General features: G+C 37.7%; 1 protein-coding gene across 4 annotated transcripts in view; it reads right to left on the reverse strand.

Annotated features, from left to right (window-relative positions):
- The window catches only part of LOC110048177 (integrator complex subunit 3-like), a 317,013-nt gene that overhangs the window by 93,757 nt on the left and 200,756 nt on the right, over positions 1-22,500 (reverse strand). For all 4 annotated transcript variants that reach the window (XM_089296027.1, XM_089296026.1, XM_089296025.1 and 1 more), the window contains 3 exons: positions 19,343-19,748; positions 16,987-17,044; positions 15,764-15,858 (listed from right to left, as the gene is read on the reverse strand). In XM_089296027.1, the coding sequence (XP_089152153.1) occupies positions 15,764-15,858; positions 16,987-17,044; positions 19,343-19,748 (559 nt within the window). The remainder of the gene's footprint in view (positions 1-15,763; positions 15,859-16,986; positions 17,045-19,342; positions 19,749-22,500) is intronic.

A 22,500-nucleotide genomic window follows, 5' to 3' on the forward strand; every position in this document is an offset into this window, starting at 1 on the left:
GATATTATTTAGAACACTGCAGTAAGACAAATCATATTGCAATGAAACGAGTTACAGTATTGTGCAAAAGTAATGCAAACGAAATTCATCGAAATTCGTCCTTTGTTCTCGCACATTTTCCATGAAGAGTCGTCAAACTTTCGAAAGTACAATTCGAAGTAGCAAATTTTCGTGGTAACCAAACGAAAATTCGAGATAGCGTAATTCAAAACAGCAAATTTTTATGACATGAACCGTGATGAATGACATTGACGAGCAAGTGTATGCAAATAAACTATCGAAAATATATTCAATGATCCGTCAGTTTAATTGGCTATTTCCAACGAAAAAAAGGCAATAATAAAGTGTATTATCGTTTGTCTCACGATGTAGTCACTTGAGATGTAGATCGCAACGTTTCGACTGCTTACTGCTAGTCTTCTTCAGGCGATAAGGTCGACTGATTGCACGGTATCATTTATATCACAAAGGTCGGCTGTGATTGGTGCATTTCGATCCTCCTATTGTTCCATTGTTCCGGCGAGTAGCTGTTCCCTCAGTGGTCCGCTGTTGTACCGTTCTCCTGTTGTTGTGTTTCTTGATTGTGGGTATCCATGCTTCAGGAATTTCAATTCCACTATCCCTGTTGATGTTGTTAGGGTGAAGTCTTATGTGAATAGCTTCCTTGACCCTACGTGTGTACCAGTGAGGATCTCGATCAATAAACTTGACCTCATTCCAGATAGGATAGTGGCCGGTCTCGTGGGTGTGTTCAGAAACGGCGGAGGTCTGGGTACGGGCGAGTCGTATATCCCTGTCGTGTTGCATCACACAACGAAAAAAGTGATTACCTCACAAGTAATTTCTTAAACACAGACTTGTAAACCTTGTTTTAGCAACTTTGATTTTCAAACCTGCGTACTGATTGGTAAAACTGGGTGCCAATTCCACAAGTAGGTCAAGTCTGTTGACGTGACAATGTTTACAGAAGCCTGCTTTTCCAAAACAAACAACGTAGAAATGAGACAGAACTTTCAGAGACAAAATGTTTATTTTATGAAACATTACATTTCGTTTTGGAACTAAAACTCAACAGTTCTCAAATGTCTTTTGCGTGTTTTTAGCATGAGCAGTGCATGTCTTGATTGGTTCCACAGTTGAATCGTACAAAACAGTCTTAGGACGTCTTACCTTGTAAACTGAATCCTTGCCGGGTTTAAAGGCAATAAGCTTATTTCAAGCATTTTCTGCTTCCATATCGACCGTAAGCATCGACCTAGTGGTTCGTATTTATGCCCAGCCATGTGCCATGTCACTTGAACGCCATGTCTGCGGATGTCGACAAACTTGGAAAACTTACGAGCCCACAGTGGTTTGGCCTTCGGTATAGATGTTGTTGGGAAAGTGAGGCGTTCACAAGAAAACAGTACTTATAACACACGCTGAAGCCGGAGTAAGTTGTTTGTTTTGCTCTCTTATGGCAAGCCATTTGTAGCAAAATTTAATCCTTGCAATATATGTTTAATCCTTTAAATAATGGTTTTATTTAAAGATAGAAAAAGGCATTCAATCCAATGGTAAAGAAAATTTTTGGTTCAATTCAATCTTTTAATTTTCATGATTTAATCCAATACCTGGAATATTGATTCAATCCAATACCTAAAATATTGATTCAATCCAATACCTGGAATATTGATTCAATCCAATACCTAAAACATTGATTCAATCCAATACCTGGAACATTGATTCAATCCAATACCTCGAATATTGATGCAACCCAATACCTGGAATATTGATTCAATCCAATACCTCAAATATTGATTCAATCCAACACCTCAAATATTGATGCAATCTTCCTGGGCCGAGCGCGGCCAACAGGAACAAGAGTAACTGAGCACTAGAGAGCACTGAAAACATGGCGGGCAAAGGAGAACTAGATTAATTTTAGAAGTTGACTTTCCTAAGTTTCTTGCAGACATCTTGGATAAAACGGAAATAATTTTTGAGAATTTTGACTCAGAAGTTGCAGAAGCGCATGCCGAAGTTCTTGATCAAACCATTAGTCTGCTTAGGTAAATGAGACATTGCTACAACCAAGACACAAGGGACACGGAAAATTTAGATTCCATTACTGCCGCTTTTGTAGATGTAAGTTAGCCAATTTTTATGTCACAAACATATTTGTTTATTAAAAGCTGTGTGTGCTAGCTTTTTGTGGCAAATAACATAAACTGTGGCAAATTTTGCTACCACATTGGTCTTTGGTATTGTGCATATTTCTGCTGTCCAATCATTACTGGCACACTAAACTTTGAACTGTAAACAAAATTTTTGCTGTGCCGTGTGCACAGTCAAACATGTTTCTCACAAAAACTGGTTGTGTAAACCTGGCGTTAAGTTATTTTTGAAATAAGAACCTTTACATTTTACAAGACCGCAATCATTGAACATTGGGATGTGTTTTAAGTTTTTCAATGTTGTTGTCTCATGTTTTGCATTATTTAACCCACATGTGGGAGCTGCGAGGTTTTAGGCCGTGTAGGGGCCGTGTGAGGGTCGCTAAGCGGCCAAGTGAGCCACGATTGTCCTTCGTCTGGCAGGTTGTGAATAAATAAGACGAAGGACTTTTCTTTGAGTCTAGGTAAAAGGCTGAGAAAAATGTAGCAAGATCGAGATGCACAGTTTTGGGAGAAAGGGGGTTGGGGGTTAACGATTTCATACTAGTAAAAAGAAAGTAATAGGGTTTCCTCGATCAAAACAATAGCAAATGAAGCAGTTTTCAACTGAGTGTCAAAATAAAGTAATCAGGCAATTACTTTGGTTTTAGTTTTGTTATTACTGCGATTTGAGATTTGCTGAGTAGTCTACCACAAAAGAGTTTCAACAGGAATGATTGTGTAATGCACGTTAGCACTATCGAACACTAGCGGTTGCTATGGTAATACAAAACCAACTTCGCACAGAGTCTGGGTTACAAAAACATGGCGTGTGTCGACGAGTGCCCTTTGTGGCCTACAAATGTGAGCCAAGAAACAACCGAAGAATAATTGTGTAAGAGCTGTGATGCTTTTTATGTAAACTGAAAAGTAAAGGAAACTTTGAAGTATATCCAGTTGAGTCTTAAAGAACCGTTATGTAAACAGACAAGCTTACGCAATGTGAGATGACAGCAGAAAAGAATCATCGTGGCAAATTCGAACTTGGCAAATTGTCATCCACAAAATGCTTGGGAATGTTCGAGCAGAGCTAATAAAGAGCGCAATTTCGCTAAAATGTTCGAAGTCATTTATCGAACAGAAAGATTTTTTGCTAGAAAATTCTAAGTCAATTTTGTTCCAAGTGAATTGTTGTTTGGAAATTCACATAGTTGGAAACAATAGGCATTGCGAATTATCGTGACTTTTCGTTGAAAATTTGCTTCCATCATAATTCAATATTTTTTTGTCAAAAAGCCAAGAAAAGCCGTGAATTTCGGTGAAATACGTTTGGATTACTTTTGCACAATACTGTAAATGCAAAACGATTTTGGACTGGTAGCTCATTAAAAACATGCGATTTGTTTCTTGCACTGCGTGAAATATGCCGATCTCCAAATTTTTAAAGATAAGACTTTTGGTAACTTGAATTAAATGTTACCTCCAAGTTAGCTGGCTTTCTAGTAGGGTACAGGGGAAAAAAATGTGTAATTTTGGAGGCAAATTGTGTGGGGAATTGTGCGGGACTATTGACAAACCAATGTTCTCTGCATTGACGATAGTTTAACCAAGTTTATTTCACTGGTAGTTCAAATATATTTAGCAGTCTTAGCAATCGCCAATTCTTTTAGAAAACTGTGTCTGACTGCTTAAGAAAATCATGTTGCGTGACATGAACTACACAAGTATGAAACCAAATTAAATAGCAAAACAGAATGCTGCATTTCCCCTTAGAAATGAGTTCCTTTTTAAAAATACTCCTGCCTTGATTCAATAAGAATATGTAGGTTAAATATTTATTCATAAACTGCATTAAGGGTGGCAAATTCTTGGAAGTTATGCACAAAAAAACACAACTTGAAAGTTTATGCAAATTAAGTACAATGCTATTTAAGCCTTGTCATAGGGCTGTTGGGAAATATGACTCGTGAAAAGGCTTTAAGATAGCAACACGGCAAAGATGTTTAGCTGCACAATTTATTCGGATCTCCACGACCAGTAAATGAACTTTGTACAATTTCTGCTAGCATGTACAATGTAATTACCATAAGTTGTAAAAAGACCTCGAAAATTCTTTGCAAACAAGTTCCCCATAAGTGTGTAGACAGCTGTGCTTCATTCTTGAACCAAAATGGTTTAAACTCACAACTTGCGATTGGATTAGGAGGATACTCAACGAAGCAACTTGAATAGTAACTCTTGTGCTAAAATATCCTGATTCTTTAATTCGTTTTTATCATGACCAATACGTGTTTTCATAAAGTACGATTTGATACTGCCGTTCGACGCCTGAGTAAACACTCTTACAGTGTCTAGTTAAAAAAAGAAATGTAAACAGAAGTACTCGCTATGCAAATTTAACGTTGTTTATTAGGACACCCACCTCTGCCATCAGAGATTATATTGTGCTTGTAGATAGACAATTCAAGAAGGACAGGTTTTCGGATGACTGTGTTCAAATCACATGAATTGTTAAAAAACAATAACATTTCATGTGCAAAACAAAAGAATCCATCCCACACTTCCCTAACAACCAGGGGTTTGGAAGGTAACTTTGAAAACTATTTTTACTTTTGTTGGTTGTTAGGGAAGTGTGGAATGATTTCTATTGTTCTCCACATGAACACCTATTGTCTTTTTTGTCGTTTCACCTGACTTGGCCATCAAAACGCATATATTTTTGGTTAAGCTTTTGTTAAGCTGATCATACCCAGTTGAAACAGGAACTTTGCCTCATTTATGAAAACAGGGGAAAGGGCTCAATCGTTCATTCTAAAACATTAGATGGATTGAGCATGGTGAAAAACCTACCAAATATTTCTTCAACCTAGAGAAATGAAATTACAATCATAAAACGATAAAGGAGTTGAAGCATCCCAAGGGTAAGTCAGCGACCAAAGAAGAAGAAATACTAGAGGAAATTGAAATATTTTATAAAGAACTCTATACTTGAAAAGTGTTGAAAAGGCACCATTTACAAGCTTCATTGAAAATTTAGAACTACCCAGAATTGAAGAGTCGGTGGGTGAGTTAGAAAGAGAAATCACTCTTAAGGAGTGTAAAGATATTTCATGCACATTTGGTAGAGGTAAATCACCAGGCGAGGATGGATTTACTTGGGAATTTTACAACTGCTTTTTTGATTTTTTGGGTCAGGATCTTGTTGACAGTTTCAACGCTTCATACAGAGCGGGTGAAATGGCACCCTCACAATGGAGAGGTGTAATTACACTCATACCCAAAGAGGACTCCGACCTCTCCACACTTGCTAATGGTGCCTGATAACGCTATTAAACGTAGACTATAAAATTGCATCAAAAGTTATTACCAAGATATTGGAAAAAGTCTCAAGTCTTCTAATCAACCCTGACCAAACAGGCTTCATAAAAGGTAGATACATCGAACAAAACATTAGGCTAATAATTATTAATGATATTCGTCAATAAACAAAGCTCTGCAACATTCCTGGTATCCTTTTACAGCTTGATTTTTTGAAAAGCTTTCAATACAATTGAATGGGAATGTATACAAAGAACTATTGCGCTATCTAATTTTGGGGAAAGCATTCAACGCTGGATTTCCATTTTTTATGCCAACGTAGAAAGTGCAGTCATAAACAATGTTTCTGCACAAACTATTTTCGCTTGTCAAGAGGAGTGTCAGAAAAGGCTGCCCTCTATCTCCTTGTCTATTTATCTTGGCTGGAGAATTACTAGCATGCAAAATCAGGCAAGATATAGACATTCAGGGTATAAACATTTTCAGTAAGGAATTAAAATTAAGCCAGTTTGCTGATGATACCACCCTTTTTAAAAGTAACTGCAATTCAGTTAACAAAGCAATCACCGTATTGGACAATTTGGGTGATATCTCTGGCCTGAAATTGAACCTGTCAAAAACTAAAGCTCTGTGGCTGGGATCATGGAGACATAGACACGACAAACCCTTTGGATTTCAATGGCCAGAAAAACCAATTCGCCTGCTTAAAATTATGTTAAAATAGCAAAAACTGAAGACCATCCTTGATATACAGAACTGTCGGAGTCTTACATTACTTGGAAGGTGCCTAATAACTAAAAGTCTTGGCATCTCGCAACTGGTACACTCTATCTCCAGCCTCAATGTTCCTTTTGAATACCTTGGGGCTGTGAATTCGGGCGACCCTAAAAGCTGGAATGATGGAATGGCGGAAAATGACCCCAAATCGTAAAAGATGGAATCGCGGAACAGTGGAAAATGACCCCAAATCCTAAAAGATGGAATCGTGGAACAACGAAATGGCAGAAAATCTCCCGAAATCCAAAGAGGAGTTAGGGAAAGTGAAAAAAGGCATGGGTTTGTGAAACCCCCCTCCCCGTGTAAAATAATAATTTCTTTTGTTGTTGTTAAGAATTTGTTATCCTTTAGATTTCTACTACCAATTCCTGTGTAGCTTTCGCATATTACAGTCGCAAAAAGTGACAAAATCGACAATTTCCATGTGAAAGGTTGTGTCACGCCTTCACTCCATCACACTGTGCAGACAAAGCAAGGTAAATCCTAAAAGCCACAGATTGGCAGAAAATCACCACAAATCCTAAGAGACAAAAAGTCGTGAATTCGCTGTATTGTTCAAAAAGCAAGTATTTTCCTTGAAATATATTTCAATTAAGTGGGAATCGAATAAAATTACTATAAACATAACATCCGGGACATGTCAAGTGCATGACAGATTTGTCAGCTAGCAACAACATGCCGCCACGTGCAGATGAAATTTGCGACGAAGCCAACAAAAACCTGCATTAATGAAACCTGCGTTAATTAGTGCAGTTTCATGCAGATTATGCAGTCAAACTTCAGGTGAAAAGCATAGAGATGTACACAAGTTTTAAAAGAGTCAATTAAGTATGCTATTTTGGTTGATTGTTATGGCAATAAATGAGAAATAACTCCAGTCCTTTCGAGTTACATTAACTCTAACAACATAATGTTATATATGATATTACACATAACAAGCAAAGATAATTTCCACTGAACTTGTATTCATGCGCAAAAAAAAAATGCACAAGGGGGATACATGTAGGTGAGCTTAATGTCACTTACTTTGTTTTTTTAAACTATCATGTAACCCTTTTTGGGGGGGATGGGGGGTGAGGAGGGAAGCAATTTTTCTTCAATTCTTGCATGGCTGCTGAATTTATAGTCAATCTCAATGTAAACTCTTGACATATTTTCTGGTTTAACTAGTAGCGACGAAAATAGGAGTGTATAGTAGGAGTTATTTAATTATTACACACATTAATTTAGTTATTTGTTTCATTTGCCCATGGAAACAATGTACTTTTGTTTCTCACACACTGCTGATAGTCATGTCAAACTGACCGCCGCCACCTGACGTTTATTGCAAAATCACAGCTAATACAAGTAGCATTACGCTTAAGACTGGAAATAATGAAAAAAGTTCAAGGCTAGTACATTCTACTGGTATTGTATAAAAACTTAAATTTTTTGGGTGGGTGGGCGGGAAAGTCGGCAATGGCAGACGTAACAAAAACAACTGCCTGCCTGATAGGTCACATGACCTATACCCAGGCCCCAGTGGCCCCATTTTTCACTTATTTCATTTCACTCAGCCAGTGAAAAATTACTCTTCTCACACACCGCTGGTAGCCATGTCAAGCTGACTGCCGCAACGTCACAAAGCATAGAGTAGCAAAAAAGTCGAAACCGAACAGAAGGAACAAATTCATACAGTACTTCTTGACCTATTGCTACTGTCCAATGTCACTAATGAGGAAGTCTGAACAAGATAGAGACAATACTCCACTGTCAAAAACTCTAAAACTGTATGGAAAACGCACGACATATCGTAACCAGTCCAGATACAACACTTGATCCAAAGTTTGACTAGAACCTAAACGTTAGCACTTTTGCAGAAAATGGCCTAACAGTCCATACAGTTCTCAGCCTTGAATGGCATGGCCTTAGTAATTTTTAACAGCAACTCCAGGGACTCCTGGATGTAGTTATTTTTGAACTTCTCACTACACCATCCTCCCTGCCGTTGGAACAGCCTATCAGGTAAAACCCAGGGCTGCTGCCACCGATGCTCCCCTGCTCTAAGACTATGGATACCATAAAGGCCAGGATCAAGCCTTTCCTTCCACAGCTCCTGCTTTATTAGTTCATTAGCCCGACTTTAAGACATGGGCTCCTTTCTGAGTTCCATCAATTGATACTAGTAACAATAATTTTTTCTGAAATTGATTACCTATGAATTTTTGTGGGTATCTAGTGTTTTGAACAACCATGCCAAGAATTTGTTCACTACAAAACCAAAACATTATTTAGAATTGCTTGGCATTTCTGAACAAACATTGAGTACTCTCAGAGCCAGTTTCAATTGGGATTTTTGAAGATATTATTCTATAAGAGTTGACCTAGAGTCAGAGCATGAAAATTTTCTGTGTCAAAGCCTCAAGATCTTATAGTATCCCCAAATTCATAAAAAGCTAAAATAATAGTTGCAATTGCTTGACATTGCTAAACAAAGATCTACTGTACAGTTGTACGCAGAATTAAATGAGTTATTCTGTGGGATTTCTATACTAATTTCAGACTGCTGGGTAGGCTAGGTTTTTGAGAACACTTCCCAGCTGCCAGGCATCTACCAGACACAATGTTATTAATATTTGTTTTGCTTCAAGTTTTCAGAACTCTACTCACAAAGTGCACTCATTGGTTTGATTTGAGCTGATTTGACTCTGTCAACACCGCTAACACAATGGTTGCAATTGACAATGAGTGCTTTCGCTCGAATAAACAACACACACTCGAGTCAAAGCTAGAAAAGAACTCACGTCTTGATGAGCCTGTCAATTATGCGATTCAAACGTAAGAAATCCACCTTAAATAAACAAAATTTCAGGCAAATAAACCGAAATAAACGCTTAATCCTATGCCAGAAAGACTAAACACTGAAAAACAACCTGGAATAATCTTGTTGAACACTTTGAAGCCTTGTGACGTCCCAAAGGAAAATAGTGTTCTGATTGGTTCGTCCAAATATCAACAACACCCACCTACATCCTAATATGGCAAAAAAAGTCTCACGGCACTGGAAATGTTCACTTACGCAAAATCAAGCTGAGAAAATCTGACAATTTTTCTGGGCAACCTGCTGCATAAACCTTCACACTATGTATGGCACTATATGCAACATGTAGCTGCCACCTCATCAGACTCGCGTTTTTGCTTGTCTGACTTGTTAGTAAAATTATACTAAGACACATGTACAAATGCTACAATCTGATTGGCTGACTGGTTGCACACTATCAGCCATTAGCGTGGTTGTCTAAGAAATGGTGACTTTTTTCCGTTTTCCCAAAGTTTTGGAGGAACATTTTGATGCAAAAAGATAATTAAATTACAGAGAAGACTAAAAGAAGGACATTTATGGTTTCATGACTTTCAAAAACTTGAAGTTATTGAAAAAATGTTGCATGTGTGCACACAAATTCAATTTCAAATGACAATTCATGATCAGTTGAAGCGATCTTTCCAAGGCACGAAGTTTAATAATATGTTGAGAAAGAATTGGAAATCATTATTTGAAGTAAACTTCAGTTAGAATTCTACTAAAACAATTAGATTATTCGCTTTTGATTCCTATGAGGTGATAGCTGATGAGGTTGAAGATCTCACGCTTATAATGTGTGGTTCCAGAAAATATCCATACCCCCCCCCCCCCACAGAGGATCACAGAAATTCCGAGGGGTAGGGGGGTCTGAAAGAGGTAAATGTCCGAAGGGGAGGGGGGCTACTCAAAGAGTTTTCTTTCCAGTGGGTGTGAAATGCGATTGAATGAATACTATCGTATTATTTGTATTGTATTGGCATTATCAGACAATCTAGTCCATAATTTTAGTGTGTGTTAGTAATTGTACATTTCCTTAAACATTTTCTGAGATGGCTTTGGAGTCCAATTCATGATCGGCAGATGCGGTGACAAGAACCACAGACATAAGTGGAATCAGTGGGTGGAGCAAGGGCCCTGGCCTTCTGACGTTCTCTCCTGGTGTCCACTGTGATGTGCAGAAGCTTTTCTCCCTCTCGTAGGGCTTTGGTGCAATTTGTTTTCCACGCACTCCTGTCACTGGCAAGAGTCTCCCACGAATCGATTGGAAGACCAATGGCCTGCATGTCCCTCTTCGCCACGTCCTTTCTTACTATCGTACTTTCCCAATAATTGATTCAGGTAACCAAACCGACAGAAATGTTCCATCCATTGAAATGAACATTAGATTCTTTGCCATATATTTTCCATTTTTCTTCCGACGTTGTACAACACACGGTAATCCTGAGCACTGTGTTCGTTGGATGTCAAGTTGAACAAAATACTGACAAAGAGGTGCAGCAATACATGAACAATGAAGTTGATGATATTTATACTTTGAAGATCGTGCTGTACAGTGTATTTAGCTTAAGTGCAGCTCAGATGCTTTTTCCAGCATTAATCATGCGGTCAATTAAGTGAGATTCCTACTTTGTTCATTTCATTGGATACTCGTACAAAATTATTCCCCGTTTCGATCTTGCGGTAACAAGGTTATCACATATTTTCCTTGTCATCCGTGTAATTAATAGTTTGCTAAGTGAGCAAAGTCGATTCAAAGCCATTTGTCTTGAACTTTAAGTAACCGTGGACAGTGAGGGGCATTGGAGCAGTAGCTGGGATTTCATGTCATTCATAGAATGACTGAACAATGCGTGCTTCACGTATGAAATGTATGGCAAATCAAAAAACTAAGGTATAAAATGAATTTATTATCATTTACAAACTATAGAGACAAAGCATATGACTTAATTGATGTATTCCTTTGGTGAAAGAAGAAATAAAACGACATTTGGGAAACAGCTGTTTTGAAAAAAAATGTTGCATGACAACTTTACTGCCTGTGTAAAGTAATTCAATATGTTGTTTTGACCATGCATAAATTAAAACTTTGACTGGGTTATTTGAAAGAGCTTTATGTATGTTCCGAGATTCTTGTATGAAAACTTCTTTTAATTCAATGAAGAAAAAGTCAGCTGCTATCCCATTTGGGAGTGAAGCGCTTCTAAGTCAGTTGTTTATTAGTTCAAATGCTGGTTCAAACATTTTAACATGACATGAAGGAACGTGCCGCGTCTGCAGTCTACCATGAAAAAGTATGTCTTCATCTACAATGTAACTATAAACAGCTGCGGCTGAATTTTAGTACACTTAAGGAGTTAAGTCTTGTTATTTATGGATATGGAATTTCCGAGGTGTAGGGGGGGCCCCAAGTAGAAAAATCATGGAAATTCCAGGGGGTGGCGGCAGTTCCGTGAAGCCCCCTGGAACGGAAGATCCTGGGGGGTGGGGGGTCAAACTGGAAAAACCCCTCTGTGGGGGGGGGGTATGGATATTTTCTGGAACCACACAATCTAAATAGTGTTGTATCATGAATGTCGTTCTCTCATTGGCTATGCTAATCTCCACCTAAAGTTCTAGATAGTAATAAAATAGTGCCAAAAAGTCAATTACTGTATTTAGCAGATGTTTCAAGCCTAGCCCTTCCTCAGTGCTAATTTTTCAAAATCAATATTTATTTTACTCACTATGTATTCTGTTGAAGATAGTCAGTAGCCTAGCATGTGTTTGGTTGTTGACCAAATGGCGTCCACATCTTACCTTTCTTTAGATAGAATTTTGAATGGCTAGCAGATTTATACTACAATTAGATTATTCACTCTCAATTTCCATGCATGATAGAAATCTCAAGCTCACAATCTAATTGTTAAATAGGTTATTCACCATAATTATGTCTAACAATTCATTTTCTTCAGCTAAATTTCCATGTGAAAGGTTGTGTCACGCCTTCACTCCGTCACACTGTGCAGACAAAGCAAGGTAAATCCTAAAAGCCACAGATTGGCAGAAAATCACCACAAATCCTAAGAGACAAAAAGTCGTGAATTCGCTGTATTGTTCAAAAAGCAAGTATTTTCCTTGAAATATATTTCAATTAAGTGGGAATTGAATAAAATTACTATAAACATAACATCCGGGACATGTCAAGTGCATGACAGATTTGTCAGCTAGCAACAACATGCCGCCACGTGCAGATGAAATTTGCGACGAAGCCAACAAAAACCTGCATTAATGAAACCTGCGTTAATTAGTGCAGTTTCATGCAGATTATGCAGTCAAACTTCAGGTGAAAAGCATAGAGATGTACACAAGTTTTAAAAGAGTCAATTAAGTATGCTATTTTGGTTGATTGTTATGGCAATAAATGAGAAATAACTCCAGTCCTTTCGAGTTACATTAACTCTAACAACATAATGTTATATATGATATTACACATAACAAGCAAAGATAATTTCCACTGAACTTGTATTCATGCGCAAAAAAAAAATGCACAAGGGGGATACATGTAGGTGAGCTTAATGTCACTTACTTTGTTTTTTTAAACTATCATGTAACCCTTTTTGGGGGGGATGGGGGGTGAGGAGGGAAGCAATTTTTCTTCAATTCTTGCATGGCTGCTGAATTTATAGTCAATCTCAATGTAAACTCTTGACATATTTTCTGGTTTAACTAGTAGCGACGAAAATAGGAGTGTATAGTAGGAGTTATTTAATTATTACACACATTAATTTAGTTATTTGTTTCATTTGCCCATGGAAACAATGTACTTTTGTTTCTCACACACTGCTGATAGCCATGTCAAGCTGACTGCCGCCACCTGACGTTTATTGCAAAATCACAGCTAATACAAGTAGCATTACGCTTAAGACTGGAAATAATGAAAAAAGTTCAAGGCTAGTACATTCTACTGGTATTGTATAAAAACTTAAAATTTTTTGGGTGGGTGGGCGGGAAAGTTGGCAATGGCGGACGTAACAAAAACAACTGCCTGCTTGATAGGTCACATGACCTATACCCAGGCCCCAGTGGCCCCATTTTTCACTTATTTCATTTCACTCAGCCAGTGAAAAATTACTCTTCTCACACACCGCTGGTAGCCATGTCAAGCTGACTGCCGCAACGTCACAAAACATAGAGTAGCAAAAAAGTCGAAACCGAACAGAAGGAACAAATTCATACAGTACTTCTTGACCTATTGCTACTGTCCAATGTCACTAATGAGGAAGTCTGAACAAGATAGAGACAATACTCCACTGTCAAAAACTCTAAAACTGTATGGAAAACGCACGACATATCGTAACCAGTCCAGATACAACACTTGATCCAAAGTTTGACTAGAACCTAAACGTTAGCACTTTTGCAGAAAATGGCCTAACAGTCCATACAGTTCTCAGCCTTGAATGGCATGGCCTTAGTAATTTTTAACAGCAACTCCAGGGACTCCTGGATGTAGTTATTTTTGAACTTCTCACTACACCATCCTCCCTGCCGTTGGAACAGCCTATCAGGTAAAACCCAGGGCTGCTGCCACCGATGCTCCCCTGCTCTAAGACTATGGATACCATAAAGGCCAGGATCAAGCCTTTCCTTCCACAGCTCCTGCTTTATTAGTTCATTAGCCCGACTTTAAGACATGGGCTCCTTTCTGAGTTCCATCAATTGATACTAGTAACAATAATTTTTTCTGAAATTGATTACCTATGAATTTTTGTGGGTATCTAGTGTTTTGAACAACCATGCCAAGAATTTGTTCACTACAAAACCAAAACATTATTTAGAATTGCTTGGCATTTCTGAACAAACATTGAGTACTCTCAGAGCCAGTTTCAATTGGGATTTTTGAAGATATTATTCTATAAGAGTTGACCTAGAGTCAGAGCATGAAAATTTTCTGTGTCAAAGCCTCAAGATCTTATAGTATCCCCAAATTCATAAAAAGCTAAAATAATAGTTGCAATTGCTTGACATTGCTAAACAAAGATCTACTGTACAGTTGTACGAAGAATTAAATGAGTTATTCTGTGGGATTTCTATACTAATTTCAGACTGCTGGGTAGGCTAGGTTTTTGAGAACACTTCCCAGCTGCCAGGCATCTAGACACAATGTTATTAATATTTGTTTTGCTTCAAGTTTTCAGAACTCTACTCACAAAGTGCACTCATTGGTTTGATTTGAGCTGATTTGACTCTGTCAACACCGCTAACACAATGGTTGCAATTGACAATGAGTGCTTTCGCTCGAATAAACAACACACACTTGAGTCAAAGCTAGAAAAGAACTCACGTCTTGATGAGCCTGTCAATTATGCGATTCAAACGTAAGAAATCCACCTTAAATAAACAAAATTTCAGGCAAATAAACCGAAATAAACGCTTAATCCTATGCCAGAAAGACTAAACACTGAAAAACATTAGTTCAAATGCTGGTTCAAACATTTTAACATGACATGAAGGAACGTGCTGCGTCTGCAATCTACCATGAAAAAGTATGTCTTCATCTACAATGTAACTATAAACAGCTGCGGCTGAATTTTAGTACACTTAAGGAGTTAAGTCTTGTTATTTATGGATATGGAATTTCCGAGGTGTAGGGGGGGCCCCAAGTAGAAAAATCATGGAAATTCCAGGGGGTGGCGGCAGTTCTGTGAAGCCCCCTGGAACGGAAGATCCTGGGGGGTGGGGGGTCAAACTGGAAAAACCCCTCTGTGGGGGGGGGGGGGGGGGTATGGATATTTTCTGGAACCACACAATCTAAATAGTGTTGTATCATGAATGTCGTTCTCTCATTGGCTATGCTAATCTCCACCTAAAGTTCTAGATAGTAATAAAATAGTGCCAAAAAGTCAATTACTGTATTTAGCAGATGTTTCAAGCCTAGCCCTTCCTCAGTGCTAATTTTTCAAAATCAATATTTATTTTACTCACTATGTATTCTGTTGAAGATAGTCAGTAGCCTAGCATGTGTTTGGTTGTTGACCAAATGGCGTCCACATCTTACCTTTCTTTAGATAGAATTTTGAATGGCTAGCAGATTTATACTACAATTAGATTATTCACTCTCAATTTCCATGCATGATAGAAATCTCAAGCTCACAATCTAATTGTTAAATAGGTTATTCACCATAATTATGTCTAACAATTCATTTTCTTCAGCTAAATCCTTGTCAGACAAAGTGTAAACCGCACTGTAATCTAAGGCTGGGATGAGTCAATATATTTAAAACTATTTTATTTCATGCCACAAATTAAACTAAGAATACAGCATTTGCATTAACTTTTTCCACTCTATATAGCATAAGTTTATGTATATGCTGCACTAAACATCTCTCTTGATCAAACACTTTCTATCAAGTATTATGGTAAAATTTAAGATACTGTTTTGTATTAGTGCCATGCAGCCAGTACATGAACTTTTTCATTTTACATTAGGACTTTTATGGTAGTAATGGCCTGTGGAATTTTGGGAAAAGTTAAAAGAGTAAATAGCATTTCTAAATTGAACAAAAAAGGTTAATTAGAAGGCATTGAAGGAGTATTACTTGATCTCCACTGTGATTTTGATTGTGAGGCCTTCATCGACATCATCTTAAAAAGTAAGCCAATTATTAACTGATAAATAAGCTATAACCAGTGAAAGTTATTCATTGTCACACACCTGTCTTTCAAAATACATGAAGTAATTAAATCATCTACCAAGCAAAAGTTGAGACAAACAGCCAGAGACTTTGCTGTGTCATCTTCAAATTCCTCCTGCAACGCAACACAGCAACAACAAAAATTATACGTACAGCAGCAACAAATCATGAAAATGTGCTACTGATTAACAACGTACAGATAAAGTTTAAATAAACTTTTAAATATAGTTTATGTCTGTCTGTCTGTCTGTCTGAATGTATGTACATTGTATGTATGTATGTATAGATAATAGTAACTAGTTGCATGATTTGGACAATACCTTGCCACTAAGATGAGATCTAGTTTTTAAGTTGCTCTGTTGTTGCTAGTAATATGTACTTCCATTTGAAACAACAGCATAGTCCATCCTCTCCTGACGTCAACCTCTCTAATATGGAGAGTTCATTGGTTGCCAGCAAAATGCTTATAGATACATTATTCGTATAAAAATATCCCCTATAATACGGACACCGGACACTAAATCTTAGCCTCAAAGTAAACATTCGTGTAAAATTAACCTCTTTACTTTAAAAGAAAATTCCATCCTTTCTTTCTAATACATTATGTATGAAACTAGAAAATGAAATAAAGTCCTCTTTCAGCATTGTTCTTTGAGTCTTGATCACAATGTATCTGAGCCTTCCTGTTTTACCTGTATAGTCCATGATCTTGCCTAGTCATCCTAATTACTTTACAGAGCTTTAAAGGCTCACTATGGGATCTATGTACATGTTGAAGAAGACCCTGTCTATTAGGCCTAGCTAACAACATGTGCAAAACTTCTCAAAGTTGCAGATTGGCATAGATATCATAGTAGTAGTGCTACAGTTTTACATTTAAGAGAAATACCTATTGTTTCCCTTTGGAAAACTACTTCTGATAAACATTAAAATTTGGGTAATGATATGACACGGTGGCCTCACGGTTAGTGCACTCGTCTCCGGATCGAGCGGTCCAGGTTCGAGCCCTGGCCGGGGACATTGTGTTGTGTTCTTGGGCAAGACACTTTGCTCTCTCAGTGCCTCTCTCCACCCAGGTGTATAAATGGGTACCGGCGAACTTAATGCTGGGGGTAACCCTGCGATGGACTAGCATCCCATCCAGGGGGGAGTAGAAATCCTCCTAGTCACTTCATGCTACAGAAACCGGGATAAGCTCCGGCCTGATGGGCCACTTGGCTCGTATGCAGACTTTATGACTTACCAGGGATGCAATGCTCTTAAGGACATTCTCCATTATATTGCATCGCACTGAAGAATCACTGTAGAGAGAAATACAATCAAACTCAACTTTTAAGAGTGTGTCCATGAGAAAACCAGGCAGAACCAGGCAGGAGGTGATGCAGCTCAAATCACCGATTTCACTCAAACTTGGCACAAATGTTGGGTTTGGCAAGTCAATGATTATGGCAAAAAATTAGGTCAAAATATTTTATTCCTTTTAAGTTAGGGGGACCCCTCCAAAAATGGCCATTTACCACTAAGTTATGCATATTTAATTATTAATTAATTTAGTATTGATTTTTGGCCATTTCATGAACATCCACTAAAACACAAAAGCCATATTTCTGTCTTAACCTAACTTGAAATCAACAAGAAATATCTCCCTTAGTATTTTCCCATCAGTTTTATTATAAAATTGGCGAAAAGAAGCACTTGAGACATTTTTTTCAAATATTTTCAGAGCAACATTTTGTGACATTCTCAAAATGTCGAAAAAAATGTGGCAGAAGATTCGAATCCAGAGAGAGCAGGAAAACTTGCTTAAAGGTATTTCCCCCACATATTCTAAATTCATGGGTGTGTCTGGGTTAGTTTCTTTTAACAAGCGAATCCATTTTTGAGGAATTGAGTTGCATAAGCTGTAACATGCGAGAAAATTAGTTTTGATTGTGAACTTGCGGCAAAACTCATTGAAAGTTAAGAAGTTATTTTTACAAAAAATGTCTTTGACTCTGATCACTCCTGCTTTATGCCAACTTTGTAACAGACAGAGAAACTTTCGATTTCAATAAAGCGGTTACTCCACAAGATTTCGTTTAGTATTTGTTCTTTGTTTTTGTGAGTGTGTTGGTTTATTGTCTGCCAGATATACAAGATGTCTTTGTAAAATTTAATGGGATATTTTAAATCATAGTTCCATTCAAATAAAAAAGAACCTCCTGCGTATTTTCAAAGCGAAAGAGGTATGTGGCTCCAACTTACATTACCGCTGCTTTCGTGTAGTCTTTTTATCCAAGTGACCTTAAGAGCATTGTTCATTATTTTGAAATCTGGTAGGTCTAAGCCACCTTTAATTTTCGGACCAATCATTGTGGTGTGTTTGATTTTAGGTTTTTTATTCCAAACAAACTCAGAGATAGCCGATTTAAACAAAGATGCAAATTCCAAGGGGAAGGTGAGTAAAGATGTATTGTAGACAATCTTGGAGAGGGCAAGGCTTTTAAGAATGATTATTCAACCATACAAGGTAAGGTTTCTTGACTGTCAAAGATTTAGAAGGTTTTTCATGGAGTCTAATTTTTGCTCAAAATATTTTTTGAAACAAATGTGTTCATTATAATTGCAATAGATTCTCAGTGTGTACAGTGTATATTGGTTCTGAAGGCCAAGCTGTATCAAAAGGTGTCAAGGTGTTGTATCTATGTGACCCTAGCTACACTGAAACATCATGGAAGATTCACACTATTTCATAAAGGTTTTCCGCAGAGGATGCATCAGACACGAAAGCGGTAGTATCATCTGCATATTGAGATACTTTACATTCTTTGTAATAGATTTGAATTCCCTTGATGTTATCATTATTTCTGATAACTGCCTGTGCTAAAATTTCCGTGCATAGAACAAAGAGAATACCAGACAGAGGACAGCCTTGTCTGACTTCTCTTTGCAGGTTAAAAAACTCTGAAGAGTGCCCATAGTTAACAACACAGCCGCTGATATTGGTATAGAACGTCTTAATCCACTTTCGGATTTGTGGACCGAAGTTAAAGGTTTCTAGAGCTTTAGCTAAGAAATTCCAATCCACAGAATCAAAGGCTTTTTTAAAATCGATGAAAATTGCCATACTGGGAATGTTTTCTAAGGATGTTATTTTCATTACATGTATTGTCTTTAACTAGCCTTACATTTTGGCCGATGTTTCGGTCTTTAACATTTCCAGTTTGGGAAGAACTTTGGAAATTCTACCTGCTATAGTCTTCGCTGCTACTTTGTAGTCAATTTTAAGAAGGGATATTGGTCTCCAGTTTTCCAAGTAAAGTTTAGTTTGTTTCTTGGGCACAACTTTGATTATTCCTTGTCTCCGGGTTATATTAAGATGACCGTGTGCTAAAGCTTGATTAAAGCTTTAAACCATTGCCTGGTTCTGCCTGGTTTTCTCATGGACACACTCTTAAGGAAAATAAACATCAAGTCTTTTCTGTAGCAAATGAAATAAAAAATTAATGATCTTTAATTCCGTTTTTAAATTTAATGAGTACAATTGAGCACAAAGATACATGTAGTTTAACAGTTATAAGAGTGAGGAAATCAAACATTATGGCAAAGTTATAGCAAACCTCTCCTGGGAGAATTTAATGATCAGCTCTTTCAATTCATCTCCTAAATTTTCAAGATCTTCAAGCTCGGTGATGTCCTCATTACTGTCCCCTTCCTCATTGTCATCCATGCCTTCCTTTTCAATTGGTTTAAACTCATAATCCTTCTCCTTAGAGCTCTCTGATTTGACAGGTGTTATGTCTCTTTCATCCTCTTCATCAGGATCTGAGAACACAGCCTCTTCATCAGGTGGCTCCATTTCCTCATCTACACCACTATCAACTAGTTCAGCATCCTTTGTGCTGCTACCTGTGTCTGCCTCCATCATTCTTGAGCCCAGGGAACCCAGGATGTCATTTGACGGTGAAGCAGAAGAGCTTTCCACTTTGCTAAATGCTGAAGTGGAAGATTCCTCAAGTTTTGAACCTTCAAGTTAAATAATATGCAAGGCAAAGAATGGCAAAGCATAACAATAACTATGATATTTTGTATCCCATTCTAGCCAGACCAACAAACAGACATGGGGTCTATTAGCTCTGCTATATAAGCTTTATATCTGCTATATAAGCTGATATAGCTGTGCTATATAAGCTTTATAGCAGTTAGTTATATAAAATTGTAAGTCCAGGCGTATGATTCTGGGCATGTTTCTTTTTCTCTTCTATTTATTAATAAAGAATTCTTAATGAACAGAGACTTAATTCAGATTTACTAAGGGAGATGGGCTCATGCTCAGGCTTTTAAAAATTTAAAACTCTACTTCTGTGTGGATAAACAGCTATTTCAATTTGTTTAATACATGTTTGGATAAAACATTAATGAGGCGTACTGTATCTGATGAAGAGACCATAGGGTAGAATGAACACAAGCCACAACTTCAGCATATGCTAAATACTAATAAGATACAAGTTTCATAAGGACACAAGGAACATTACTGCAGCTAACCAAATTCACTCTAAATTTTATAAAACCCCAAGGTCATGCAAAATTAAAAATTAACAAATAAATCAGTATTTTAGCGCATGTCATGTATTAAAAACAATCTCATAGATTACTTTTCTATTGTGTTAAATTGTGATCCATGCCCACCCTACCATGAGGTCCAGTTGCCTAGACAATACCCACAGAGTTCCCACTAGTTTTGATAGTTAAGGGTCCTTGGGACCCCCAGTTCCAAAGAATTGGGGGTTCTTTTTACTTTTCAGGGGTCCTTTGCCTATTACTAAAATTTAATTCCATTGTTTTCAAGTGAGAGGCAAGAACCAAGACTGGGTGGTAACATAATTAACAAAGCTTTATTTTTGAAATAAATTGAGTTATCCCAGAAAAAAATACCACACCCCCTGACAGATGAAAACGTTTTAGGACTCATAGCTGTGACTTAAAATGAAAACGTTTTAGGACTCATAGCTGTGACTTGTTTCTTACAGTGTGCAAAATATGTCTCCAAATTTATCACTATACCACTTTCGGTAACTTGAACTAAATATCTTATTTCCAAGTTGGCCTTTTAAAAGGGTGCAGGAAAGAAAATTAAAATTATACCAAATTTTGAAGGCAAACTGTGTGGAAAGAAAGAAACTTCGATTAAGCAGGGAATTGTGTGGGATTGTGCAATCTTTTGATGAACCAAACTCCAAGTGTTCTTGCCAAGTCCTACAGCAAGGAAATTCTGCATCGATGATAGTTTAGCCAAATTTATTTCACTTGTAGTTCAAATACACCTACCAATCGCCAATTGTTTAAAGTGCCTATGAAGTAAAAAATAATTGCTGCTTATTTGAAAGGCTTTTCAAAGTAAAGAAGAATGGCGTTTTCCTTTTTGGAATATTTTTTTCTTGTTTTAGAGATACTGTATTTACTCGAATAAGTGCCATGGCACTTATTTAATTTTTCGTGTCTCCGGTGCGGCACTTATTCGAGGGCAGCCCTTATTTGAAGGCGGCGCTTATTTAAAGGGCTCATACCAAAAAAACAAAATATTTTGATTGTACAATTTAATTTACTTCATGAGTATTTTTCGTGGCTTACAGGCTTGAAGTTAACAGCCTTGTGAACACTTTTCTGCAGGTATTCAACAACGCTTCACTCGATGTCAATGTCCTGACTGTTGCTGAAAGTTCACAAGATCTAACACAGGATGCACTTTGTCTTAGTCTGTGCATTTAAAAGTAGTTCAGTATCTCTCAAGCACTTTTACGAACACAACAAACTTAAACGTCCTGTAGTCACATAGTTATTGGACGTTTTCTTCTGGTATCTACTAATACCCGGTATTTTCAGTTGACTTCGATGTCACTATCCCCCTCTTGGTCAGAGTCTAGAAGTTCCAACGGTGGTGAGTACGCTTCTTCTACATCAGAACCTGTAGTATCAAAAGGATTGGCGTCGGCTGGCTCACTCAAGATCTCTAGCTGTGAGCGAAGCATAGCTTTTCCAGTGCTACATGGCTGGCCATCTTTGAAACAATGAATAACATTGTCGCATGAAGTGTCAACAGGGAGGTTTAAAGCACAGCTTCCGAAAGACTCCTTAATGACCTCTGTTGGTAGCTTGGCCCATGTATCAAGAATCCACTGTAGAATGACCCTCCTCGGTGGAGCCCTCAAGTTTCCAGCAGCTGTTTCTTTGTGAATTCCTACAGTTCCCAGCCATTCATCGTATTTTTCGGTACACAGCCTTGAAAGGCTTATTCCAACTGACATCTGGTGCCTCGATGTACTTTGTGCAGCCCCCAGGCACAATTACACGGTCAACTTTCTTAGACTTCAATGACTTGGTGATTTTGTCCTCCATGTGACATTCATAGGAATCCCAGGCTAACAGCCTTCGATTGAATGCAAATGCTCCAACAACAGAGTCAATCCAGACTTGGGTTAGCTCAGTATCCATCCATCCGTTTGTAGAAGTTGCAACAACTGCGCGAATTTGAAATTCTTGTTTCAAGGCCACAACTTCTTGCTTCCCCCCTTTAAAAACCACCATAGGTTTCAGTTTAGTTCCATCAGCCTTTGTGGCTAGACAAACCAATACTCGCGCTTTTTCGTGACCGCTCGATTTCAGAGTAATAGTTTTCTTTCCCATTGTGTCAACATTGTGTCTGCTTTCTTCATTATGAGCTTACATGAGACTCAACCCTCGAGAACGCCTACTTTCTATCCATTCTAGCATGACCTCT

This window comes from Orbicella faveolata, unplaced genomic scaffold, assembly GCF_042242905.1.
Source record: "Orbicella faveolata isolate gen_17 unplaced genomic scaffold, um_ofav_v1 contig_26, whole genome shotgun sequence".
In the NCBI taxonomy this organism is placed as follows: Eukaryota; Metazoa; Cnidaria; class Anthozoa; order Scleractinia; family Merulinidae; genus Orbicella; species Orbicella faveolata.